Consider the following 27,537-nt stretch of genomic DNA (forward strand, 5'->3'; position numbering starts at 1 on the left):
ATTTTTCCCAAATTAAAATAAAGCTTCAAAAATTTCCATTTGATTTTTCAATTATAACACTGACTATCATTTTCATAGAACTTAAAACAACACGAGATTTGTTCCAAATTGCTGCTTTCTTTTTCAAAGATAAGGGAACAAAACTAATATAGAGAGACAATTGTGGTACTTCTGTTCCAAGCTTATACGTGACAGAGACACTCAACATTTTTACAATCTTAGATATATTCTCTATAGCAAACCATTCAAACATTTTGAGGTGTACTTTGTCTCCTATCTTTACTCCAAAAACCTAAACTCCCTGTTCCACTCGTCTTTACGATTAATGGTTTCATTCTGCAGTTTCCGCAACTGACTTTCCTTTCTTATCTACTACAGTTGCCCGCTTCTCCAGAATCCCAAGTTGGTTTTGCAACACCTACCGCGAAAACAATTTGATTGTAAAATCTGACCTGCTTACGAAAAAAGGTAGTTTATGCGCTAAAAATATCAACGTACCTCTATTTGGGACTCAAGAAATTTCCTCTGTGCTTCTACAGGAAGCAATGAATAACCTTGAGACCTTCATATGTCCGTCCAATCTTAAGTGTTAGTTAATCTTGACCATCATTTATATAGTGGATGATAACACAAGTTACAGAAAAGAAAAGTTATCCAAGCTAATTCCAAGGCCTAACATGGTATATTTAAGACTGTACAAGTGAATAAAAAAGACATGACAGAGAAACTGACACCATAATAGCTTAAGCTACAAGACTCAAAAAGACACTAACTAAGATCATGTCTGAATATATTTGGTTATTTCTTTGGTAGCCTTCACACATACCATACTAGTGTGTTTGCAGAAGATGGATAAACAACGGATCTCCCATACATGGAGGCTGCAGAAGCAGCAGCTTGCAACCTAGCTTCGTGCCTGCTCATATTCTCACTGGCAGCAGTAGCTACTGAAGATCCCTGGCCATCTGAACTGGAACTACCGATTCCTGTTCGAAGCGAAGAGCATCATTAGTCTCAATGTTTCACAAACCAAATATAGGATTCACCTTCCGGACACGCTGGGTGCAGATGTCATTTGCCATCTCAAGAGACAATTAAAATTGGGAGCACAGAGTTCCAAATGAAATATATTCATTATGAAAATATGTATGAATAGCAAGATCGGTACCCTGCTGCAGGGATTGTTGGTGTGGTCCACGGTTTCCAGAAGCTGCTGATGTAGCACTCTCAGCTGGCACAACCAGCGCTCTGCAGGTGGGACATGTGTTTTGTCGTTCCAACCATGACCGAAGACAATGCACATGAAATAGATGGCCACATACTAATTTCTTCGCTGAGGTCATTTCTTCACGACATATGATACAAGTGGCATCATTTCTGCAAACCCCAAATTAAAAACTGTGATTGATCTAGCAATGTAAGCATAATCAAGTTCAGTAAGCTTAAAAGATATTTAGAATATCTGGAAAGATAAACCTTCTGGGAATATCTGGAACTTACGAGCTAAGTTCTTCAGGAGTTGCATCAGGAAACCGATCATTCATATTGGAAGTGATTTTACGATATCGGAGGTAATCAGTCACACGAATCTTGAAGTTTCTGAACGTTTCGTAGAGCTCTCTTATTAGATGCAAAGGAAGGCCATAGTTCCTATGCAATAAAAAGGTGATACTCGAATTAGGATACAAAAACTACAATACTAAAATGCCATAAATTGCAAAAAGAGAGACGCGGTAGATGTATTGTTTTGGCTTGCTGGCTGCTTATTATTTCTCATTTTGCTGATTGTTCATCATCTACAAGTAAATCTATGAACGCACCAATGTAAGTTACATTATGTAACCAAGAGAAGACTCATTCATTGATGGAAATAAGTGTAATGATAAAGTTATGCAAGTAACTCTTGAAACAAGTATCCAGCAATAAAAAAAAAGATAACGCGTTGTGACATACTAATATCAGCATGTTAATGAGTCAGGATTCAGACGTATATGAAGTAAAAACTTACATGAATATCATGAGGAAGAAGCAGAGATACATGGACAAGTGAAGCAAGTCACGGACGAGCTCCAGATAGAAAGTATATACTGGTTTTCCTTCCCATTGACCTTCCTTGAGCATATCCGTGACATAGAAGGCATACTTTACAATAATAGAAAGAGTTGTTGTTGCAAGAATCATATACCTGCAACAGAAAAATATCAACGAAGTCTTGGCTGTATGATGCAGAGTTCATTAAGACAATAATAAAAACAAACAGTTAAAGATTGAGGTACTTCCACATGCATGGGTTTTGATGGCATATTATAACAGAAGGATACATAATACTAAACAATATGCTAATATCATAAAAAGAAAAATCCTCAAACTTGTGATCACATATGTATGTTGAGCTATGTTCAAATATCTTTCATGCTTGACAGCTAGGTAAGCGTTTAAGGCTAGGGGATTGATTAAAGCAAAATCCTAGTAAAACGAACAATAATTAAAAGGCCTGCAAGTAGGGGTCATAGAAAACATGTTTTTCAGGAGAGTAATAGTTTCTCGTATAGTCCGACGTACACCTAAAGAAAGAGCTCAAAGAAAAGTCAAAACTATAAACCACGTACGTACTCTCCCTCAACAAATCTTCCACTCTAAATATATGATGAATATGATTCCAAACCCAACAAAAGTATGTAGATGGGTGACAATAAGTAGAAAGGAAAAGATCACTAACTCAAACGTGAAGAAGACAGACATAGAAGCTTTCCGGGACTGAATCAATTGCCGCATAGAAGTATACGTAAGGAGGCCATCTAAAAGCAGAAGAAACACCATAAAGGAAACAATACGAACATGAGAGAGTAAAGTAACAGAAGGAGTAGTCTCAATATACTCGACTCTCTTCTGAGCCATCCAATGCAAACCCTTGATCAACAAAAGAGTCACAACCAAAGAGATAAAACCAACAGAGAAGTCCTGTCGAAAAATAGTGACAGCAAAGAGAATCTCCATGAGTTCTCTCCACGCTTGCTCATTCAAACGCTCAACCTCAGCTTCTCTAAGAGAACCCAGAAACACAATTTTGACAAGATTCCATAAACTGAACATTAGAACCAAACCCATGTTCAAAAGAACCACCAAATTGATCTTGGACGTCGATAGATACACAGCCGCTGGGTAAAATTGACCTCTGGTACTGAAAGCATGGTAAATCACAGCCAATGACGCGAGGCTACTAACTCCTGCGTAAACCTTTAGCTGAATCATTTCCTTCAATCTGCTTCACATTATACATCACAAATAAGGGTAAGTTTTTTTTTTTTTTTTTTTTTTTTTTGGAATAATCTCATGATTTAAAAAATTGAGAGGCCTCGATCGAACACAGAGATCAGGGGAAGAATGAAAAACGTACATGAAAGAAGGAATCACGGTCGAGCTAGAGAAGGTAAGAATCAGAGAGAGATAATCAGATAATCAAAGGCTTGAGCTTTCCATTTGGAAAATAGATATATCGCGAGCCAAAGGAAACAAGGGAGAAGAAGAACAACTCTTGTCGACTGCGTATGCATAGCCAATGATTTTACGACGCGTGTAAACTAATATATTATATCCAACGGGTTAGTCCAGTCCAGTCCAGTCCAGTCTAGTCCAGTCCAGCCCAGCCCAGCCCAATTCGCTGTAAATTCAGCAAAAAGTTTACTCAAGTTGAACATTTGGTGCAAAACATGTCAAGGTTAGTAATCCTTTATTTTATTTTTTGAATGTTTTAATTTTGTTTTTTCTTTTTGAATTCTAAGGTTTTAATGAATCAGAATTTGTATGTTTTCAAATTTTAATTTAATGGGCCGAGAAAATTTATTTAATGGAGTTTTCTATAGTGTTTCACATCTATAAATAAGATAATCATATATGGATTGTGAAAATACCGTAAACTAAACCCTAAACCCCTATTACGAAACTTTTATGTTTAAAATTTTAGAATTTACTGAAGTCTAACATATGAAACTTCTATTTTCTTAATTTTAAAATTTTATAAAGTCTAAAATATGAAACTTCTATTGCTTTTTTTACACCATTCACCATTCGTATACTAAACCCTAAACCCTATACTATAAACCCTACATGTAGTCAATCTTTAATGTATAAAACTTTTGTTAAAGATGATTTATTTTTTATTTTAAAGTCTAAAATATATAACTTTAATTTTTATTTCACTTTTACACCATTCACCATTCGTATACTAATTTAACCCTAAACCCTATACTCTATACCCTAAATTTATATCTCAATGTTGAAAGCATTGTAAACTAGTATATAAAACATGAAATTGACAATGCAAAACTTATAACAAATTAACTTTAAAGTATAGTCATTTTTTAAATGTAAAGTATACATCTGAAACTATTGAATAAAAAACAAACTTTAATTTTACATTATAGTCAATAATCTTACATGTAGTCAATCTTTAATGTATAAAAATTTTATTAAAGATAATTTAATTTTAAAATTCTCTAAAGTCTAAAATATGAAACTTCATTTTTTATGTTATTTTTACACCATATTCCAAAATTAATACAAATAAACCAAACAAAATATTATACTATTAACATATTATTATTTAAACAATTATTTCATTGGCTAATTCATTAATGTGTGGATCACCAAATTCTTTATATCTACTGTCGATTATATGAAATCTAACGGTCATCAATATACTCTTACTTAATCTCATCCTTCTTACTTTTGTACATCTCTGTATCTTTTTTTTTGTCTCCTTAATCGACGCTTCAAACCCAATAAACTCAATCGAAGCTTCATTGACGCTTGAAGTTCAATCGATTTCATTCATTGACGCTTCTCTGCCGAATCTAAAGGTTTTTTTTCCCCTCTCTCTCCCGATCTTTGTTCAATCGATTGTAGTCCCAAATCGTTTAATTTTGGGTAAAGTTCTTCTTGTTTAATTTTGGGTATAGATCTTCATTTTTTCCCTCTTTGTTCAATCATTTAATTTTAGATATAGATCGTCCTAAAATTCCCTCTTTGTTCAATCGTTTAATTTTAGGTATAGATCTTCCTTTTTTTTGGGCAAAAGGTATAGATCTTCCTAGGATTCCCTTTTTCCCCTCTTTGTTCAATCGATTGTAATAGATCTTCTCTTCTCGTTTTCAGGTTTTGGAGCTCAAAATCTTCTCGTTTGCCTCTTTGTTCAATCGATGGTGATAGTAACAGTTGTAAATTTTGATTGAATTAAATTGCTTTCTTTTGATTGTAAAAAAAAAAAAAAAAAAAAAAAAAAAAAAAAAAAAAAAAACCTATCTAAACAACTATCATATTTATCAATGCAAAAATGATTTCAATGGAAGCTAAAAGAATTATATGCAGCCTCCCAGCAATGAACGTTATACCGAAACTCAGACAATAAAGTGAGCAAGATCAAGGAAGTGATGCTACGGTGATGTGAAGGAGATAACAAAGCTAAAATATAAACTATCTCTTGCTCACCTAGGCTACTTAATACGCATCGAGAAAGACGAATAAGACATTGATCCACTGTTCAAGAGATGTTTCTGAAACCTCCAAAACAAACACCCAAAAGTAGAAAAAGGAGGGTCCTCACAAGCTGGCAAAGGGTAGTTTTGATACCACACTCCCATTCTTCATAGTTCATCCCCTTCATATAGGATGAGAGGTGACGGCACCAGAGTTGTCAGCAGCTGTCAGATCGTAAGGAGAGATCATGAATCTCACATTGACAGTCGTTGTGTTCGTGTCCATCGTTTTGTTCCCAGTACTTCTGGACATGTTTGAAAGAATTAAAAAATAAATGTGTTTCTTGCTCTGATACTACGTAGAGGTAGAGAATGAAGGTGAACAATTATTTTATGTTATTGATAATCGAGTATATACACATATATATACATTAGCATAGGCAAGTCTAAATCAAAAAGATATCAATCGAATATACAAGAATGGTTATGATAAAAAATAACTCTGATTACGAGAATTGTGGAATATGATATCAGTAGAGAATAATATCCCAATAAACTTATTTATCTAATCAATGTTTACCAAAATCTTGCTAATCACGCGCGACTTTTTTTCTCTCTCATCTTTATCCGATTCATCTCAATTTTTTTCCCTCTTAACACGTTCCGCTATATCTCTCTTTGTAATTCTTCCTTTTTGGTGGTGAGCTTCTTCTTCTCCCTTCTTTTCTCATTCTCTTTTATTTATCAGTTTCTCCATTAGTTAATTCCCGTTTGGTCAAAACATATCTCTTTCTTCTCTTGTGTGGTAAAGGTGACAACATGAGAACCCGACAACGACAAACCAAGGCAGAGGAGACTCAGGGCTGAGGGCTCGGGCTTGGGCTTCTCTCTCGACAACTCTCTCATTTTAGAGTTTTGGTTGGAGTGACACTTAGGAGGGCTCACTACAAGAAAATGAGTCCATTGTCACGTAATATTCCGTCACAATAATTTGTTTTTCGTCACAATAAAAATATTGTTACGAATCTGTAACGATTGGTGAATGGTTACAATACAATGGTCACAAAAAAATTTTGTTACTAAAACGTCACACGAGTTGCACTAACTCATACGTATCTATTTCGTCACCAAATGTAACGATTTGTAAACATATCTAAAATGTCACAATTGCTTACTAAAATTATCGTCCCAAATACGTTTTAGTTCATGACCAAAATCACGTATCAAGTTAGTCACTATTTACGACGCCACTGTAATCTCAAAATGTCACACTTAGTGACCTGTTAAATGTCACTTTTGTCACGGTTACTAACTAAGAACATGTATCAAAACTGTCATTCATTATGACAAAACTTTAATCTCAAACCGTCTCTGATGATTACAAAAAAATCGTTGCTAATTAGTCAAAAATCTATATTATGAAAGTTGCTCAACTCTCTCCATATGAGTGACAAGTCAGCAGTGGAGAGAATGACATCTGTCAATTCAAATTATAAGCAAACATATTTAAAAATAAAGAGGAATTTGAAACATCTTTCATGTCTTTTATTCTTTTTCATATCAAAAACAATTTTAATATTTATATAAGAAAACTAGAGAGGCTTAGAACATATTGATGTATTCTTTAAGAAAGTAGATGCATCACCAAAATAAAAAAAATGTCTCGAGAGTAAAACTAAAGATTTGCTTCGTTCTCTTAGGGTAAACCATGAAGATATGAACATATGGTTTAGGCGCTAGAATTTCTCAACAATTTGAAGGGTTGTAGCAGTGACTGGAAATTTGGTTACTATTATATAGAAATTCATGAAAGTTTGTCCTTAGAGAAATAAATTTTATATATGAAATCTATATTATGAAAGTTGCTCAACTCTCTCCATATGAGTGACAAGTCAGCAGTGGAGAGAATGACATCTATCAATTCAAATTAAAAGCAAACATATTTATAAATAAAGAGGAATTTGAAACATCTTTCATGTCTTTTATTCTTTTTCATATCAAAAACAATTTTAATATTTATATAAGAAATCTAGAGAGGCTTAGAACATGTTGATGTATTCTTTAAGAAAGTAGATGCATCACCAAAATAAAAAAAATGTCTCGAGAGTAAAACTAAAGATTTGTTTCGTTCTCTTAGGGTAAACCATGAAGATATGAACATATGGTTTAGGCGCTAGAATTTCTTAACAATTTGAAGGGTTGTAGCAGTGACTGGGAATTTGGTTACTATTGTATAGAAATTCATGAAAGTTTGTCCTTAGAGAAATAAATTTTATATACGAAAAAGATCAGAGTTTTGCACTATCGAATGAAAGATAGTTAAATCAATGATATAATGTTGGTTGAGAAAAATAGAGAGAGAAAAGAAGAAGGAAAGTAAATTCTAGAGTTATATTCAAGAAATTAAATAGCTAGCAGGAAGGAAAGTTGTCTATCTTAATTATAACCATTAAAGAGTTAACCAAGCTGCATAAAAATCATTTTGATAAAAATAATTTGAGAGTCTCATGGTATTTAATTAAGAAGCTTAAATACATATATATATCTAAATACCTAAGTTTTAGACAAGAATTGTAGGATGTTTAAATGTTTTAATCTACCAATCAAATGTGCAAATAGTATGATTATTTTACTTCCTAAAAAATATGCTAATAGTTTTTATCTACAAAAATTACTTTAGAATAAGATTTAGTTTTAAACAAAATTGTATTCTTTGCCTCCTCACAAAAAAAATCTTAATTAGTTTTATTTAGTAATATATAAAATGTGAAAAATATAAGAAGCAAAAAAAATATTACAATAAATATATATATATATATATATATATATATATATAAATATAAACAAACCCGCACTACGTGCGGGTATTCATCTAGTATCAACTAAAACATTGTTTCAAAACCATCATATGTTGTGACCAGCATAACCGTTTTAAATAAGTCACTAATTATAACAAAACCGTAGTCTCAAAATATTACAAAATCCAAACTTCATAAATATGCTATCTTCTCTCAAAAGGTTAAGTTTGGGTTTGTTTGGCTTATTGTTATTTTTCTAAGAAAAGTTTTAAGCTTGGGGAGCCATATTAGACCACCTCCAGTGGTGAAAATGGGAAGGTTGCTCAAAAAAATAAAAAAAATATATATATATATATTAAAAATATATATATATATTAACTATAGTATTGTTGTAAATAGAGGTTTAGGTTAAAGCTCTTGTTCTTATTATTGATAATGAATCCGAGATTACATATATATAGGTTCCCATAGGGACCAAGTACAAACCGACATAAGTAAAGGACATAGCCGAATGGGCTTAAGTAATGGCCGATGGGCCTTAGTACAATGGACTGTAAACTACTAAGGCTAATAGATGGGCCGGTCAGATAGAATCCATCAAGTGTTTTACAACACTCCCCCTTGGACGAGATGACCGTGCCTATGCGAGGATGGGATCGCTGCAATGTGTTAAGGGGATGCTGCCTCATTAAAACCTTACCAGGAAAACCCATTGGGACAAAACCTTGGTGAAGGAAAAAGAGCACAGCACACATTGCTCCCCCTGTTCCAAGCATCACTCTAAGTCCTTGAGCCTCCGCATTCCAATCTGGTGCGTGAGCTTCCTGAAAGTTGTAGTCGGTAGTGCCTTGGTGAAGAGATCGGCTGAGTTGTCGCATGATTGGACTTGTACCACTTGAACTTCTCCGGCCTTTTGTAGTTCATGTGTGTGAAAGAACTTTGGCAGTATGTGCTTCGTCCGATCTCCCTTGATGTAACCATCTTTGAGTTGTGCGATGCAGGCTGTATTGTCTTCATAGATGACCGTGGCTTCCTTGTTGTCTTCTAATCCGCTATCCGTCCGTATATGCTGAGTCATAGACCGCAACCAAACACCCTCACGGCCGGCTTCATGTATGGCAAGGATCTCCGCGTGATTTGAGAATGTGGCTACCAAAGTCTGCTTCATGGAACGCCAAGAGATCGCTGTACCGCCGTGCGTAAACACATAACATGTTTGTGACTTACCATTGTGTGGATCGGATAGATAACCTGCATCAGCAAAACCAACTAAACCATCTTTGTTATAGTTAGTATAGTAAAGACCAAAGTCTGTCGTTCCTTGAAGGTAACGCAGAACATGTTTAATACCATTCCAGTGCCTTTTGGTCGGACAAGAACTATATCTTGCTAGGAGGTTCACGGCAAAGCTGATATCTGGCCTAGTGTGACTAGCCAAGAATATTAACGCTCCTATAGCACTGAGGTAAGGCACTTCAGGACCAAGAATTTCTTCATTGTCCTTCTTAGGAGCAAATGGATCTTTATCCACTTTTGTACTTCTCACAACCATTGGGCTAGTCAATGAGTGAGCTTGCTCCATATTAAATCTCTTGAGTACCTTTTCTGTATATGCCTTTTGATGCACAAGGATTCCATTATTTCTGTACTCAAGCTGTAACCCCAAACAGAATTTTGTTTTGCCTAGGCCTTTCATTTCGAATTCTTTCTTAAGATATTCGACTGTTTGGGTGATTTCCCCAGAGGTTCCAAGGATGTTCAAGTCATCCACATATACTGCTATTATCACAAATCCTTTGTTTGCAAACTTCTTTATGAATATACATGGACTGATCGGGTCATTCTTATAACCTTCCTTGGTCAAATAGTCACTAAGTCTATTGTACCACATTCGACCACTCTGTTTCAGTCCATAAAGCGATTTGTCTAGCCTTATGCAGTATTGGTCTCGACAACCACTTTTCTTGTGTTCTATACCCTCTGGTAATCTCATTATCCAGTGGACCATACAAGTATGCAGTTACAACATCCATTAACCGCAAATCCAGTTTTTCTCTTACAGCCAGACTTATTAGATACCTAAAAGTCGTTGCATCCATCACAGGGGAGTATGTCTCCTCATAATCTATGCCGGGTCTTTGAGAGAATCCTTGTGCTACAAGCCGTGCTTTGTATCTCACAATTTCATTCTTCTCATTTCTTTTCCTTACAAAGACCCACTTGTGTCCAACTGGTTTGATTTTAGGTGTTGTCCTTATGATCGGACCAAACACACTTCTCTTCTTTAAAGAGTTTAACTCCACATCAATGGCTTCTTTCCATTTAAGCCAATCTTTACTTTGAGTGCACTCTAATATAGATGTGGGTTCTAGATCCTCATTTATTTCAAGTGCTACCTTGTATGCAAATATATCATCAATGTCGACATCTTTTCGGTTCCATTGTATACCAGACATAATATAGTTTATTGAGATCTCATTGTTGTCAATTCCTTCGGGTTCTTGGGTCTCAGCGTCCTGAGCCTCATTTGATACCTTAGGAGTTTCTGTGACAACGTCTGGTTGTTCTATAATCCCTATAGCCTCGGTCTGATTTGCACCTCTTTTACTCTTCCGAGGATTCTTATCTTTGGAACCTACTGGTCTACCCCGTTTCAAACGTGGCTTAGACTCTATAGCAACTTGGTTATTGTGTTCCTTGTGAACATCAATACGTACTGGTGCATTACAAGCTGGTATGTACGATTTTGTTACTCTCTTTGGGTCAGCAAAGGAATCTGGCAATTGATTAGCTAGCTGCTGTAAATGAATTATTTTCTGTACTTCTGCATCACATGCGTGTGTGCGAGGATCTTGCCAATTTAAGGATGTTTGATTCCATGTGATTTCCTTGACCAGCTTGTTAGACTCTCCCCCTAATGTAGGGAACTCGGACTCAATGAACTGACAGTCCGCGTATCTGGCCTTAAATAAATCTCCTGTGAGTGGCTCGAGATACCTTATGATTGTGGGAGAGTCATATCCAACATATATTCCCATCCTCCTTTGAGGTCCCATTTTTGTTCTCTGTGGTGGAGCAATTGGTATATATACGGCACAACCAAATGTTTTGAGATGGGACAAGTCTGGCTCTTGACCCGTTAATAGTTGGGATGGTGAATATTTGTGTTCACTAGATGGCCTAATGCGTATGAGTTCTGCTGCATGTAAGACCGCGTGTCCCCAAGCTGACACGGGAAGCTTCGATCGCATTAATAATGGTCGAGCTATCATTTGTATACGTTTAATGAAGGATTCAGCTAATCCATTTTGTGTATGGACATGTGCCACAGGATGTTCCACACTCACCCCCATGGACATACAGTAATCATTAAACGCTTGGGATGTAAATTCACCAGCATTATCTAGACGTATAGTCTTAAGTGGAAAGTCCGGAAAATGTGCTCTTAATCTGATGATTTGAGCCAACATCTTAGCAAAGGCTAAGTTTCTTGTGGATAACAAGCATACATGAGACCATCTGGTTGATGCATCTATCATCACCATGAAATATCTAAAAGTCCCACTTGGTGGGTGTATTGGTCCACATATGTCACCTTGTATCCTTTCCAGAAAATTTAAAGTTTCTCTTGTGACTTGTACTGGTGAGGGTCTTACAATAAGTTTCCCTTGTGCACATGCTACACAAGTTGCATTTTTAGGGAAAACTTTTCTTTCTTTGAGGTTGTGCCCTTTTGAACTCTGGATTAATTTACGCATCATGTTCTGACCCGGGTGGCCAAGCCGGCCATGCCATAGAGTGAATTGTTCATTGAACATTTTGTGCTTTGCTAGGTTAGCTTCTATCATATTGATCTTAGCATGGTATAAACCACTAGTGCAGGTATAGTCTCTAGGATCTTCTTTTGTCCATTTACATTTTCTGTAATGTATAGGAACTCTTTAGATCCTTCACCCTTGGTTTCAACATGGAAACCATTTAGTCTTATATCTTTAAAGCTCAATAAGTTTCTCTTAGAGCTGGGTGAGAATAAGGCATCACTTATTTCTATATGTGTACCCTTAGGTAACAAAATGTGAGCCTGGCCGTAGCCTTCTATCATGTTTGCTATACCCGCAATTGTACTAACATTTGCACTTTTCATTTTAAGGTTTATGAAATATCTTTTGTCTCTTAGTATAGTGTGGCTGGATCCACTGTCCACCACTAGTTCACTCAAGTCCTCGGCCATTTCTATTAAGAGGACAATAATTTGTATTTTACGAGACAAGTTTTATAAAATAAAATCCATTGCATAAATCAAAGCAATTATCCATTACAAGAAATTTAAATCATAGAAAGCATAGAAATTAAACCAAAATAAAAACGAAATTCAATTTAAATCTTTAAGGCAATCGGAAGTCTCATAATCTAGCAAGTCGTCCTTCTCATGATCAAAGTCTCCTTCATCATCGAGGTGCACTAGATTAGCCTCGGGTTTCTTCTTTAAAATTTCTTGGTATGCCTCAACCAGGTGTTTGGCAGTTCTGCAGTTCTTGTACCAGTGGTTTGTCATACCACATCGGTTACAGGCCGATTTGGCCTTAGCGTGTGGTTTAAAAGACCCACGGCCTCTACCACCACGCCCGCGGCCTCCTCGGCCTCCTCGGCCACCACGTCCTCTGCCACCACGGCCTTGGCCGTAGTGTCTTTCTTTGTGGACGTAGTTGGCCTCTAGAGGTTCTTTAGGCTCTTTGACCTCTGCAGCAACTTTCTTACCCAAATCAACCTTGTTTGCCTCCGGTAATGGGGCTGTACCAGGAGGTCTCATAGCACTGTTCATCATCAGCAATTCATCATTCTGCTCAGCGAGCAGTAAACACTCAATGAGTGCCCCATAATCGGCAAGCTTTTGGTGCCGATATTGCTGCTGGAGTACTCGGTTATTAGGGCTGAAGGTAGACAAAGTCTTCTCAATCAGCTCCTTCTCAGTCACCTCTTTTCCACACAGCCTAAGGAGTGAGACAATCCTAAAAAGCTCAGAGTTATACTCTTCCACGGATTTGTAATCCTGGATCCTTAGGTGTTTCCAATCATACTCTGCCTTTGGAAGGAGCACCGTCTTTTGGTGCCCATAACGGCGTTTAAGCTGTGTCCAAAGGTCAAGAGGATCTTTTAGGAAGAGGTACTGGCTCTTAAGAGGCTCAGCAATGTGATGATGTATGTGCTGGAGGCACTTACTCTTTTTCTTTTTAGCGCACTCCAATGTTTCGTCAAGGCATTCTTCCAATCCGTTTGACTCGAGATAAATCTCAGTGTCATTTGCCCATTGCAAGTAGTTATTTCCAGAAGCTTGCAGGATTGGGTATTCAAGGCTTTTGAGGTTTGCCATCTGCAACGATAGACAACCGATAGTTAGCATGCGGTATATGAGACCGAGCCATGCAACATTTATTTAGGTCATGCGGTAATGAGACCGACCATGCCTTAGGTCATGCGGTAATGAGACCGTCCATGCCATGCCTTTATGTATATTTTCGTTTGGTTTAATCAACATGCATGCAAGACAACAAAATCAAATGCATGCAACAATCCTAGATAGTATTTCCTTTTTCTTAAAGTTTCCTCTTAGTTTAAGATTTACTAAATTTATGTTTTAGGAAATATCTTAGGCTTTAGGATAATTACTATATTTTAGATTAGGAATTTATCCTAATCAAGTTTTAATTCCGAAATTTTAAATTTTAATTCCTTAGCAAAAGCTTAAGTTTTATTTTCGGATTTTAGGGTTTCATGTTCGAGATTATAGGGTTTTATGCAGCCGAAATTAACAAGAACAATCTATGGTTCAATTTGTTTTCTAACACCCTACTCGAATCCTTATGATGCATGAATGATCAATTTTTAATTTCCTAGAACAGTTTAATTCAACAAATATTTCTAGGTTCTTATGCATCACAACAAGCAATCAACCAAACTTTAATCTTAAGGGATAATTGGTTTTAATTCTCAAAAAATCTAACAACCTAAACATGATTCAACTTTTAAGTTTTAGGCTTTACAGATCTTAATCTATGTTGGTTGTTTACTTGTTTTTCTTTTAGGGTTTTAATAAATCTTAAGTCCAAATTCGTTCATAGGGTTTTAAGAAGGTTTAGAACTTTTGTTTACCTTCACCGAATTGGATCTCTAACTGGTTATGAACCGGGAGCTAAAGACCTCGGTAATTCCTCTCTTCCTCGAACAGCTTCCCTCGATCAGCTTCTTGCTCCGCTCGAACTCACCCCCGAACCGCGCACCAACGAACCTCGATCAAGTTATCGATAGAAACTTGATCACGAGCTAAGGATGCTCGTGGATCAGTAAGAGATCTTCGAGATAAAGAAGATGAATCTCGAAGAAGAAGAAGAAGAAGGCGGTTTAGGGTTTTAGGGAAGAAGAAAAGATCGGCGGCTGCCTTTAGGGTTTTTTAGGGTTTAGAGGCTATCGTGCTGATAACGTGTTGTAAATAGAGGTTTAGGTTAAAGCTCTTGTTCTTATTATTGATAATGAATCCGAGATTACATATATATAGGTTCCCATAGGGACCAAGTACAAACTGACATAAGTAAAGGACATAGCCGAATGGGCTTAAGTAATGGCCGATGGCCTTAGTACAATGGACTGTAAACTACTAAGGCCAATAGATGGGCCGGTCAGATAGAATCCATCAAGTGTTTTACAACAAGTATAATATTTTAATTTTTTATTTAAATGAAACCACTAATAAACAGCCACGTGTACAGATAATTAAGGAACCGATTGTCAAACAAACATTTTAGGAACACATTTACATTTTCTCTCTTATTTTTTAATATATTTCTTATTTTTATTTATGAGAAATTTGTTCAGCAACTCCGGCCCTTACATCTTGAGAGACTAATTAATAGTTGTGAAAAAAAAACTCCAGCGGGAGTTGCCCTGCCCTTACATCTTGAGAGACTAATTAATAGTTGTGAAAAAAAAGTCATGGAAATAAGCGCATTCAAAATAATTCAGTTTTTTAACACTCTTAACTTCTTAATTAGTAGTTTCCAACATCGGTGAGTAGTGACAACTGACAAAGGATATAAACAAAGACACGCGTATTGTGGGTGGATACAAAAGAACGTTTGAATCATCAATGAAATACATTTAAGAAAGAAAGAGAAAAAAAATAGTTTTTTTTTTAAGTTTAACAAAGTTTAGCTTTGAGATCCTTTCTCAGAATTTTTCCGGAAGGAGATTTGGGAATGGAAGGTACAAAGAAGACCTTGTGCAATCTCTTGTAGAACACCACCTACGTACAAAAACAAGTAAACATACACAATGTATTCAATAAGTTAACCAACAATGGTATTAATTAAACCCCAAAAAGAAAGATTTCTACCTACCTGTTTGGCAATATATTCTTTAATATCTTCTTCAGTGATATCATTTCCATTGGATCGCACCACGAAAGCCACTGGAACTTCACCAGCGACTTCATCATTTTGCCTGCACATTTATGTTGCAGAATGATTTAAGAAGTGCGATGCCGTTTTATACTCAACATGCGTATATATTAGTGTGAGATGATTACTTACGGAACAACAGCTGCATCCGCTATTGAATGGTGGTTGATGAGCAAACCCTCTAGTTCAGCCGGAGGGACCTATTTTTATATTTCAAATTTGATCATCGCACCACAGTTTCTAAACCATCTTAATTATATTTAAACTAATATGAGTGGACTTACCTGAAAGCCTTTGAACTTGATGACCTCTTTGAGTCGATCAACAATGAAGATTTCATCATCTTCATCCACATACCCAATATCACCTGTGTGAAGCCAACCTTCTTCGTCTATTGTTGCTGACGTGGCTTCTGGATCGTTCAAGTACTCTGCATGCGCGCCAAAAGTTCGTTAAAATTTTCATACCAATTTGTTTAACAATTAATATATATCAAACTCTTTAATTTGCAGTACTACGTTTTGTAATTTGACCCCTTAATGTAGTTACAAAAAAATATATATATATATATATATATAAATAAAGAAAGCACGTCACGTGTACGTGGAAATGTAAAGGACGTGGAGACGTATGCACTTTAGAAATAATATGCTTATCTGCATGTCGTACAAAAACATGTGATGATGCGCAAACCTTAATAAAAAATTGCCGAATAATTCCTTTTTATTTTAATGTTAAGATTTGTCGGTAACTCACTAGCTTTAGTTTTTTTCCATAAATTAAGTTTTAACGTATGCTTGCCAAATAATAATAAAAAAAACATTATTCTTCTGAAACCATTACAACTTTCTCTTCTTCATAAGAATCATATGTATAAATATATACCTGATTTTGGAACCATTCTTAAATATTTATGAAGATATTTTAACTATTTTGTAGTCTTTTCAGTCTAAAATAAATGAGTGATATATACTTTTTGAAATTCTCCAATAAATTAAATTTGTTCTTTTTTTGTTTTTGTTCTAATTTATATCCTCTACTAAGAGCAAATCCATTGAACATATTTCAGAGAGGATTAGAAGAATAAAAAATAGTGGAGAGATGAGACAAAAGTGTCTCTGTCCAAAATTAATAAGATATCAAATCTACAACTATTTTTATTTTATTGGTTGGATAAATTAAAAAATAACTAAATATTATCAAAATATTATTAATTAATTTTTTTGACATCTAAATGGAAGTATGTTCAATGGATTTGCTCTAAGGACATTATTAGTGGGAGTTACTCAGAAAGAGAGTTACTTAAAAAATAATATATAATAATAAAAGAGAAGAAGAAGTTAAGAGGATCGATGCTTGAGTTACTTGCTGAAGAATTGTTATTCTTAACAAATAGCCACATGTCGTATTTCTAATAGTTGCCATTAATAAAAAATAAAAATATATATATATATAATTAAAATAATTTTTTTTTTTTAAAAAGCAATGATGTCATCGTTACTGCAGTGATGATGGTCTAAGGTATCACCTTTCACTGTAAAAAAAATTATCACCCCAAAAAGAAAAAGAAAAAAAACGAACCTTTCATGATCTGTTGACCGCGGATACAAATCTCACCAGGTTGGTTGTAACCAAGAGATAGACGTGTCTCGAGGTGAACCACTTTAAGCTCTGAGTTTCGGACCACAGTACCACAAGACCCTGATTTTGTCGGGATCGGTTCTTTAGCGAATCCAAGGCTCATTGACAAAACTGGTCCAGCCTCCGTCATACCATATCCCTGTAATTCGTATAATCCATTCGTTACTACTTCTCTATATAATTAGAATATTCTTGGCACTATCGTACAATAGTTCGAAATAATTAAATTAGTCGATGATACGAGGTTGCTCCAATAAATATACATGGATTCCCTATAAATATACATGGATTCCCTATAAAAATAATATACATCGGCATAATTTAAATACTTTAGGTTACATATCCTTTTTGAAAAAATTGTTTACATTTAACTTAAGGTTTCATAGACTTGACTTTGTGGTGTGGAAATATATATCATTCATTTTTATTGATGATCAATTTGTTGAATGTGTCTTAGGCTAATGGCACTCAATAATGATATAGTGTTCAGCAGCCTGGTTGTAAGAGGAGTTTAATGGGCTTATTATGTCTTAACTTTTCAAAACAAAAAAAAATGGAAAATGAAAACAAGAAAAAAAAAAAAAAAAAAAAAACGATGTGTGTGAAAGAAAACGTGACCACGTCACATAAGTGTGTTTGATAATTTGACCCCATCTACTTTTTCCACTACTAAATAAAGGAAATTTAATTAAGTAGTTCGCACAAAAGAAAACCAATTAATGTGTACGTAATAACATTTTTGGTTTAAACCTTTCATGGCTTCTGATAATATATACTATAAATGTCGTCAAAGTAATGAAATTATTCCAAAATCTCTCAAAAAAGTTATGTATTTATGTAGGAAGAATATTAGTAGAACATCTCGTATTCATTATTTTTGAGAAGAAAAGCTATCACAAGTAACTAAAAATTTATACTAGAAAATAATATATTTATGAACAAAAAAACTTATAGAAAAATAATTTTTCGAATTATTGGCCAAAACGACCAAAGTAATTTATAAACGAAAATAATGTAAAAACAAATAAAGAAGAAGACATTTGGAGAAATTATATACTAACACAACAAAAACTCTTTATAAAGTATATATAAAGAGGAAGTAATGTGAAAATATATTCTGATTGACGTCATAGAATTAGATGTAGTAGTACTAGTATCCATTGCAGCGGCGACCTAAATCATATCCAAATTCTATTTTTCTTTTTCTTTTAGTAAGTCAAAACCTAAACGATAACTGTTTTAAAATTAAATATATATAAATAAATTAATCAAAGATTAGAAAAAAAGTGGTGAGGTGCAATGCGAAATTAGCTTGAGATCAGATAGAGCGTACGTAACCAAAAATTATGCCGATGACTTAGACGTAACTCACTCCTCACTCTCTTCCCGTGCATTCTCCTCCCATTTTTTGTTTTTTTGTTTTTTTTTGTTTTTGTTTTTTTTTTTTTTTTTTTTTATCTTTTTTAATATTTCCTTTTAGCAAATTTATTTCAAATTTTTTTATTCATATTAAAATTTTCTTGATATTTTTTTTTTTTTAAATATGCATAACGAAATGATTCCCGCGAAATTGGTAGGGTTTTAGACTTGTAGTAAAATAATAAAGTATTAGGTCTAAAAACAGAGACATGAGACAGAGACATACCTGGCCAAGGATGGCTTGAGGGAGACGGCGACGTAGACTATCTTGAAGATCTTTGCCTAAAGGAGCTGCACCAGAGAGAACCAATCTAACAGAGGAAAGATCGTAAGAGTTAACGGCAGGGTTTTTAGCTAGAGCGATCACTAGCGGTGGAACAAGCGCCGCCATTGTCACTCTGTGTCTTTGGATCAGATCCAACAAGGCTCCGATCTCGAACTTGTGCATTAAAAGAACCGTAACACCTGTCATAAGGAGTGATTTAAAAGTTAGACAAACACATTCGTGATGAAAGAGTACGAAACGACGTAGTAATTTGGTTACCGGATCGGATGGAGTTGAGGAGGACGCTATTGAGAGAGTAGATGTGGAAAAGAGGTAAAACGCAGAGTACGACGTCGTTTGGTTTGAGGTAAAGATTTGGGTTATCTCCATCTACTTGTTGTGCAACGCTTGTGATTAAGCTCTTGTGAGTCAGAACCACTCCTTTCGGTAACCCTGTTGTTCCGGATGAGAACGGAAGCGCAGCCGCATCGTCACCGCAGATATGGACGGTTTCTTGAAGTGGGTATGGCTGGTTGGTGAGGAGTGTGGAGAACGAGAGACAATTCGCCGGTGTTGGTTCGTCGGTGGTGATGAGAGTGAGGTCTTCTCCTAGGTTTTTGAGTTTTTCAACGTATTGAGAGTGAGTGATGATGAGTTTGGCTCTGGAAGATTTGAGCTGTTTGTAAATCTCTTGACAAGTGTAGAAAGGGTTGGCCGTGGTTGAGACGGCTCCGATCATGGAAGCACCCATGAAGGAGAAGACAAACTCGGCTGTGTTTTGGAGAAGGATCATGATGACGTCACCTTTTCTGATACCTAACTTGTACAGCCCGGAAGCGACTCTCCGGCAGATAAGGTGGGTTTCCGCGTAGGTGTAGCTTTTTCCGGTTGAGCCAACGATGAGACAAGGCTTGTCGGAGACAGAGGAGAGTTTCTCGAAGCAGTAAGTGTGGAGAGGGAGGTGGTTGGGGATGTCAATGTCCGGGAGCTTCGACCGGAAAATGCGAGGAGTAGGAGAAGGAGGAGGAGGAGGAGGAGGAGGAGGATGGACATCGCCGGAGACGACGACGGATGTATCGGTTGGTTTGTGAATCTGAGGTTCGTGTAGAGCTGCAGTTATCATTGTGAAATGTGAACAAGAAGTGTTTTGTATTTTTCAGAATGTGAATGTGTACGTGTTTGATTAGTCTCACTTGATCTTTTTGTTCAGAAATGAATTTTATGTAAATATATAGTAATGTGCGTGTGTAGGTGGTGATTATATGGAAGGAGAGTTGTCTAAAAATGAAATAAATGAAGAAATAAATATGTGAAAGAGAAAGAGAAGAAGGAGAAGAAATTGTGGGGGTAGGTAAAGGGAATGGCTGATAGAAGAAGAATGGAGGGTCGTTTGGTTTGGTAGGTTTCCATATTTCCCTTTATACTCTCTTGCATGTTCTTATTTCTCTATTTTATTTATTTATCATTTTTTTTAATACTGAAATTCTGGTACATATATTGCGTATATAAATAACTAGCCACCAAATCTTGTTTTCTTTTACTAATATTTATACAACACATTTTGTTTTCATTTGTCCACTATTCACTAAGACCTTGATTGGTAGTGTATATAAGTGAGCATATAAATTTTACAAAACCAATAACGTTTTGTTTAGAAAGCATAAAGGGAGCATAAAAGGCTTTTAAATGCTCCACAACCCAATGCTCCTAAACGAAGCATTTTTCAAGCATAATAATTTTAAAGTTATTAAAATACAATTTTACCCTTATTAATCACTTAGAGTTTACTATATTTGTATATTTAAAATGTCTAATTTTGTAATTTTATGTCTAAATGCTAAAAGTTGTACCAATCACATATCATTGTTAATAAATAATAGCATACAGCTTATGCAGCATACTGCTTATGCTGCACAATATTAATGCTTCACTAACAGTTATTCCAATCAAGGCCTAAGTCAGATGCATGTTTTGATTTGTATGGACGGTTAATTTTGGGATGTATAGACTTTAACCGGAAAATGTTTTGGGTGCAGAGATTTTTTTGACTGTTAAAGTCTAGTTGGTAACAAAAACAATCTGTAAAGCTGTGATTATTATTTTAAAATATAAATTATGTTACAAGCTAGTGAATTTCGTATGGTAATATAGGGACAAAAAAATAATAATAAAAGTTTAGAAGAATACAAAAAATTCATAAATAAACTATATATGTAATACACCAACATATTGATATTTTGGTGAGAATGAATATAAAATAATTATAGTGAAATGGATCTTAAGAAAGGAAACGATAATCATAACTAATTTATCAAAAAAGTTATGTGAAAATATATGTAAATTTAGACAGAGTTTTCAATTATTATGGGATGAAGACGGAATAAACTTTCTAGACTTTCAGATGGCTCTCAAAGTCTTCAAATTCACCCCTTTGTTTTGTATAGATAAAAATAGTGTATCAAATAGTTTTATATATTTTGGCTGGATTTTTTTCTAAAAGAACAACTATTTACAATTTTACATGATGACACATGGCATATTTAATAAAAGGATAATTCACTTCAAATAAATAATTATATTGAAATATATTTTCCAATACCTAAACATAGAAAGTTTGATCAGTTGTATACTAATTCTGAGATGTTTTTATCTTAACATTTTTGCAGTACATTCTTGTTTACGGCTCGGTGAAAATTAAAATATATAATTTGATTCAATGATTTGGATCCTCATTCATTATAGTAGTTTTTAATATATATGGTCATTTATCAATAGTCATAATATTTCTAATTTCTATCATTAACAATAAATATGATAATTAATAAATATCCTAATATTTATCGAGATTCTAAATTTTTAATCCGAAATTATAACTTAAAACTAAATTATTTAAAATCGATATTTAATTATATATATATTAAAATTAATATAATTACTTATTCAGTTATTATTAATTAAATATACATACTTATAATTCTTTCAAATTCAACACCTATTTATTTAATAATTGATAATGTAAATGTTTGCAATACAATAAAATATATATAAAACTGTAAAATTTTATTAAAAACAACCAATACCAATTATTTTACAATTATACCATGAGGACAATCCTAGTTATTAAGTTAAACATAGAAAGTGGTTCATAGTCATATTATAATAACACCAAATTTAACTGCAAATCCAAGTGAATTGGAAGCTTAACTTAGTAAGATCAAAATTTATTATTGTTATAGGATATAGTCCGCTTCTTTAGTCTAATCGCTTAATTTTACCAAATTTTAATAAATTTTAAACTTAAAAAGTTTAAATATTATGAACATAGAAACTTATAAAAAGTTTTAAATATCAGATGACGAGTTATATGCGAAATGAGGTTGAATTCACTTTAATATAAATCGAAAATATCATTAATCTGATGCTATAACACAATAAATCATTATTCTAAAATTTTGTTAACACCGCCAATTAAATTGATTCAATTATAATTGTATTAAAAATATTGTCTACGGATTAAATCTTAGTTATATCTACTTTAGTTACTCTTTTCTACGCTAAGCTATCCGAAGGAATTGGAGTTTTTAAACACCGTGCTCAATTAATTTCGCAAGTAATAACACAGCGTACCAATAGAAGCGTTGTAGGCTTTCTAGCCATAGCCATCACTAGGCAAAAAAGGGTTGAACACAGTCGTTCATCTCCCACTAGGGTCTTCCACAGACTCCGTGTCCGTCTGGTATCCTCGAAAACAACGAAGTTTGTGGAAAAAGTATAACTACTATATTCTACAGAACAATATCAATAACTATACTTATAGACAAATTCTTTTAAGTTTGAACGTTGATTCACTATCGAAACTAGTTAGTGGACCACACTTTCGAGTAGATTACAAAGAATGTGTTTGAGAGATATTATCATTTAATGTAAGCAACTGTACATCCATGGTTCATAGGATTTGCCTGTTCATACCTTGAGACACGAGTGTGCTTTCTTAACCTCTCAAACACCAGCTCCTTTATAACGCCCGTCCCCATTCCATGAATGATAAAGAGGATGGAGCCCGAGTCTCTTCCCGAGATGGCCATGTCTAGCTGGTGAACCGCTTCTTCTGCCCGCATTCCTCTTAGATCCAATGTGTTCTTTGACGTTTGAATCCGCACTGGTTCGCTCTGAATCTGCAACACACTTCCTAGCTCTTTCATGTTTATCTGTGAAAGTATCAGGTACCACAGAGAACTGATGTTAAAACTCAAATGAACATATTACAATCATATTACAAATTTTCAAAAAATTGTAATTCAACGAGGGAGCGTTGAGCTTGTTTCGGATGTTTGAAGTCATCTCAGATGCTACAAAAAACACTGATCAAGTCAGGTGGTTTAGTCTTTGAGGATCCACAGTACCATTTTCATTGTCTGTTACACATACGTTCATTATTTTGAACATTAACAAATAGCCTTACTATTTTGCTTCATTTTCATTGTTCTGTTTTCTTCAAGTTAGAATTTATGATGACATACCAATAATGGTTAGGTAGCTTAAGTTTCATAATGAGATACTGCAAGAACGGGACCTGAAAAGTCTTATATCAGAAAATGATGTATACCTGTCTCTTTGAACGTAGAGAACGATTGGATGTTTGGCTGCTTGTGCTACGCGGAAGGGGCTTTATGTCCTTTTTCTTAATACGTACTCTTATCTTACCATGCTGGACTAGAACTGTCTCATCATCTCCAGGTTCTTCAACCACAGTACCTAACTTATCTCCAAGTCCAGTTACAAGAACTTTTTCACCTGCTTGTGGCGAGTAGTCACTGTCCGGTTCTACCGTAGTTACAAGATCATTAGGACAGCAAGCTTCAATAATGTCTGCAACTGCCTCTTCCGTTTGCAGAATTAAGGAACTGTATTGATCAGCTTGAGTGATTTCTAGTTGATTTTCGAACTCAGACACCAGTTTCTGCATCTTTAATTTAGCAGAGTTTAGATCTTCTTGTATCTTCCGGGTTTCTTGCTTCAGAAGAGCCCTCTCACGTTTTTCAAGATCATGCGACTCATGCTCAAGCTTCAGGATAAGATAGGGGAAAAGGATCAGGAACAAAAACAGACACTACAAGAGTTAAATAACAACAAAAACAAAATTAATAAATGCCATTTTTACTGTGGAAATATATAAAGTGATAATTGAATCAGATTCGAGGACGAGACATATAACCATCTGATGTGTCCTCTATAAGTGATATAATCTCAACCACCTAAAAGTTTAATAGTTCAACCACCAATATATTCAAGAATAGACAACTGATATTCTATTACACAACAGGACTATCCCCACAATCAATTCTCTCATTACTGCATTATTTCGACAGGGGTATCAACCAAGGTTATTATGCTCCTCAAGTAAACATAATATTTCTGTAGGACCCTTTTCTTATGATTACTGCATGCTATAGTCACACATGTAAACATAAAAGTAGAAAGAAGCAATACCTCGTGGTAAAGGTTCATCAAGTCTCTATGAAATGCTGCAGCCTTGGTTGTCTGAAGCTTTAGCTTATTCCTTTCTTCCATAAGGGAATGAAAGAGTGAGCCTTTCCGTTCTACCTCCTGCTTTGGATCTAATTTCTCTGTCCATTTATGTGCATCCTCTAATATTCTTCTATTGAAACCAATGGACTTAGCTACTCTCAATGCATTTGATGAACCGGTACTTCCCCAGAGTATTCGGAATGTAGGCTGAAAAGTTTCCATGGAGAACTCCATAGCAGCATTTTGGAATTGAGACTCATTATCCTTCAAACGACTTAAGTCTCCGTAATGTGTGGACACAACAGCCACATTAACACGATTTTTCATATACTGTAGGATACTGGTAGCAAGTGCAACCCCTTCTGAAGGATCAGTTCCACTACATATTTCGTCTAGTAGGACAAGCGAATTTTCTGAAATAATGTCAAGTATTTGACGTATCCGTGAGATGTGGCCGCTGAATGTTGAGAGACTCTGCTCCAAAGACTGCAAATAAAAGTTTGAAAAAAAAAAAAAAGTTGAACAGAAAAGCTTTGCAAGAGATCAAGCAAGATTCTTAGAAAAGAGAAACACGCAGGAGTTTTGAAAGTGTGACTCAAACTAAAAAAATTATAATAGGTTTTTTAGATATGCTCCCAACAAAGTTAGTAGCATGTAGACCTAGATATAAATCGAGACGTTAGTAGCTTATGTTACTTTGCAAGAAAGGCTTAACGTAATACCTGGGGATCCCCGATGTCAGCCAGAATAAGATCGAACCAAGGCAACCTAGGGCAATTCTTAGCAGGCAGATACATCCCCGACTTCGACATAAGAGATAATAATCCCAATGTCTTTAACAAAGCAGTCTTTCCTCCTGTGTTTGGACCCGAGATGACGACTACTTTGGCTCGGCTTTCAACTTTAATGTCCACTGGCACAGGAAAAATATTTCCATCGCTTGGGCTGCCTAATACTGAACCAAGAAGTAGCGGGTGCTGCGCAGATTCAATGTCTACAGCTAAAGATTTACGGTCTCCACCCAAGTCCAGTGTTTTAGTGTGTTCTGAAGTTAGGTTGGGATAGACACCATTCATCCATTTTGCATGTGATGCTCTTGCAAAAGCAATGTCAAGTTCCAGTATTCTATCCAACAAATGGAATATATTACTCTGCGCGTTTGACACTTGAGATGTTAAAATGCTCAAAATTGCCATTTCTTCAGCTTTCTCGGAGTTGACATACCTCACTTCCATGTTATTAAGGTCTAGTGCCTCTTTTGGTTCAATGAAGCATGTTGCCCTTGAGCTACTAACGCTTAAAACAACGCCACCTGGAAGTAAACTTTTGTGCGTAGCTCTAATAGCTACACACATCCTTGATCTGCGCTGGGTTATCAAAGGCTTGTGAGTCCCACCAGCCTGAAAAATCCTAGTTGATATATCCTTCAAAAGAGAGTCCAAATTCTCAATGTTTCTCCTCCTTTCAGATCTTATAATCTCCAAATCTTCACTAGCTCTGTCAAGAACCATAGACATGTTGCAGTCGATACAAAAACCAATCTTGTGCTGCAATGTATCCTTGAAATCACAACCCTGAAGTATATCTACAAGGGGAGTAACCCTACAATATATAAGAGAAGCAAAGGCTACAGACATAAGATTCTCAATAGCAATAAGAACACTGGATAACACTAGATCATGACATTCTGATTCTGTAGTATCGCAACACGGTTCAATCATCTTTTACATGGCAGGTGACACTTAAAAAAAAAAAAAAAAAAACACTAGTATCTCGTTGGTTAATCCATCACAATTTGTCTACACATAAGAACTAAGCACATTCTCTCACTGATAAAGGGAGCAGACCACAAATAAGAGGATAAGACAAATACCGTTTATCACTGTTGGCAGCTTCTCGAAGTTTCTGAAACGCTGCTGAAGCCGCCATTAATGTGTTGCGAACGGCGCAGAGCTCTCTAACGGTAAGCAATTGACCAGCCACAGCACGCTCAACGATATCAGACAAGTCCTGGATATCAGAAAGACCTAATCGCCGCGACTCCATCATCTCCATAGCCGCCAACGCAGCCGCCGTCTCTTCAAGGAGAGTCCTGCTCTCCTCCGGCGAATTTCCCACAGGAATCTCTGCGTTTTTGGTGGCGGAAAGGCCCATGGTTGTGGAGGCGAAGGGAGAGAGCTGATTGCAGAGGGCTCGCCATTCGAGGACCTCCAGAGTTTGGCTTTCGATTGACTGTGACTCGTCGGACGAGGCGGCGCGTGGGACTAAGGAAGAGGTGAACCGTAAACATGACTGTAAGGTGGCGCGTGAGGATTTGAGGTGAATAGGCGTCGGTATGAGTAAGTGGAGGGAAAGAGTAGAATTCATTATGCCCTGTGGTAGAATTTGGAGTTTCCAAAAATCGGGGGAAAAAGATGCTTATCCTTTTCTTTTTGGGGCTCGATTAGGCCTATAGAATCAAAACTAGAGGAACCGAATCCTAAAATTGGTAAAAAGATGCAATTGTGTTATAAATTACGAACTAAAGAGTTGTGAATTAGGAGCGATGGTGATCAAGCCCATTAACTACCCCCAGGACTGGTCTCATTTCCGATCCCTATTGCAGGAGATTGATTAGTCATATCACTAGCAGCATGGTGGTGTGGGAGTGTACGCAGATAGCTTCTTCGGCAAATAAAGCTGTACGAGCCATTGCAGGGAGTGTCACAACTCACACGCCATGGAAGGTTCCAGTCCTACCTTGCCTTGGGAGGTCCTTCCTGGCTCCATGATGTTCTGGTTGCGGACGAGTGTTAATGCATGAAGAGGTTCTGGTTAGCTTTGATTGTCATACTTGGAGGGCTTATTAGCCTCATTATCAAGTATTTGTTTTTCTCATTTCTAGTGTCCCTATACCAGAAAGGGTGTTACGAGATTTTAGCACCTTGTATAGTTGTACCATATATCCCCTAGTCTTATGC

At 35.6% G+C, this 27,537-nt stretch overlaps 4 protein-coding genes across 5 annotated transcripts; all 4 read right to left on the bottom strand.

Annotated features, from left to right (window-relative positions):
- Positions 1-97: 97 nt before the first annotated feature.
- LOC147944478 (ERAD-associated E3 ubiquitin-protein ligase HRD1B-like) lies at positions 98-3,558 on the bottom strand. Its single transcript, XM_087450894.1, has 8 exons — positions 3,398-3,558; positions 2,720-3,262; positions 2,009-2,185; positions 1,501-1,650; positions 1,169-1,377; positions 827-986; positions 499-562; positions 98-418 (listed from the first exon to the last, which is right to left on the bottom strand). The coding sequence occupies exons 2-8, from the start codon at positions 3,250-3,252 to the stop codon at positions 332-334; spliced, it is 1,380 nt and encodes a 459-aa protein (XP_087307020.1). The 5' UTR covers positions 3,253-3,262; positions 3,398-3,558; the 3' UTR covers positions 98-331.
- Positions 3,559-12,644: 9,086 nt separating this feature from the next.
- On the bottom strand, positions 12,645-13,643 carry LOC147944479 (uncharacterized). Its single transcript, XM_087512604.1, has 2 exons — positions 13,441-13,643; positions 12,645-13,263 (listed from the first exon to the last, which is right to left on the bottom strand). Exons 1-2 carry the CDS (start codon positions 13,641-13,643, stop codon positions 12,645-12,647), a joined length of 822 nt encoding a protein of 273 aa, XP_087368730.1.
- Positions 13,644-15,096: 1,453 nt separating this feature from the next.
- LOC147944480 (4-coumarate--CoA ligase 3-like) lies at positions 15,097-21,648 on the bottom strand. The gene is made up of 7 exons (XM_087450897.1): positions 19,328-21,648; positions 19,010-19,248; positions 17,305-17,503; positions 16,008-16,153; positions 15,856-15,923; positions 15,664-15,766; positions 15,097-15,569 (listed from the first exon to the last, which is right to left on the bottom strand). Exons 1-7 carry the CDS (start codon positions 20,169-20,171, stop codon positions 15,465-15,467), a joined length of 1,704 nt encoding a protein of 567 aa, XP_087307023.1. The 5' UTR covers positions 20,172-21,648; the 3' UTR covers positions 15,097-15,464.
- An 873-nt stretch (positions 21,649-22,521) lies between these two features.
- Positions 22,522-27,487, bottom strand: LOC147944481 (uncharacterized). 2 transcript variants are annotated; one of them, XM_087450895.1, is made up of 6 exons: positions 26,451-27,487; positions 25,300-26,179; positions 24,539-25,063; positions 23,655-24,113; positions 23,018-23,256; positions 22,522-22,781 (listed from the first exon to the last, which is right to left on the bottom strand). In XM_087450895.1, exons 1-6 carry the CDS (start codon positions 26,942-26,944, stop codon positions 22,643-22,645), a joined length of 2,736 nt encoding a protein of 911 aa, XP_087307021.1. In that variant the 5' UTR covers positions 26,945-27,487; the 3' UTR covers positions 22,522-22,642. The 2 variants fall into 2 exon arrangements, with proteins under 2 accessions (XP_087307021.1, XP_087307022.1); XM_087450896.1 differs by lacking the exon at positions 22,522-22,781 and having other exon boundaries at positions 22,874-23,256.
- Positions 27,488-27,537: the final 50 nt, after the last annotated feature.

This window comes from Camelina sativa, chromosome 5 (assembly GCF_030686135.1).
Source record: "Camelina sativa cultivar CO46 ecotype springtype chromosome 5, ASM3068613v1".
NCBI lineage: Eukaryota > Viridiplantae > Streptophyta > Magnoliopsida > Brassicales > Brassicaceae > Camelina > Camelina sativa.

Coding starts and splice junctions, on each gene's coding strand:
- LOC147944480 (XM_087450897.1), bottom strand. CDS start 20,171: ATGATAACTGCAGCTCTACACGAACCTCAGATTCACAAACCAACCGAT. Junction 19,249..19,327: donor CCTCAACTCCATCCGATCCG/GTAACCAAATTA, acceptor TCCTTATGACAG/GTGTTACGGTTCTTTTAATG. Junction 16,154..17,304: donor CGGTCAACAGATCATGAAAG/GTTCGTTTTTTT, acceptor GCGCGCATGCAG/AGTACTTGAACGATCCAGAA.
- LOC147944481 (XM_087450895.1), bottom strand. CDS start 26,944: ATGAATTCTACTCTTTCCCTCCACTTACTCATACCGACGCCTATTCAC. Junction 26,180..26,450: donor GCTGCCAACAGTGATAAACG/GTATTTGTCTTA, acceptor TATATATTGTAG/GGTTACTCCCCTTGTAGATA. Junction 22,782..23,017: donor AAGCACACTCGTGTCTCAAG/GTATGAACAGGC, acceptor CGAGGATACCAG/ACGGACACGGAGTCTGTGGA.
- LOC147944478 (XM_087450894.1), bottom strand. CDS start 3,252: ATGATTCAGCTAAAGGTTTACGCAGGAGTTAGTAGCCTCGCGTCATTG. Junction 987..1,168: donor CCAACAATCCCTGCAGCAGG/GTACCGATCTTG, acceptor CGCTTCGAACAG/GAATCGGTAGTTCCAGTTCA. Junction 563..826: donor TCTGCAAACACACTAGTATG/GTATGTGTGAAG, acceptor GGACATATGAAG/GTCTCAAGGTTATTCATTGC.
- LOC147944479 (XM_087512604.1), bottom strand. CDS start 13,643: ATGGCAAACCTCAAAAGCCTTGAATACCCAATCCTGCAAGCTTCTGGA. Junction 13,264..13,440: donor GCTGAGCCTCTTAAGAGCCA/GTACCTCTTCCT, acceptor CTCACTCCTTAG/GCTGTGTGGAAAAGAGGTGA.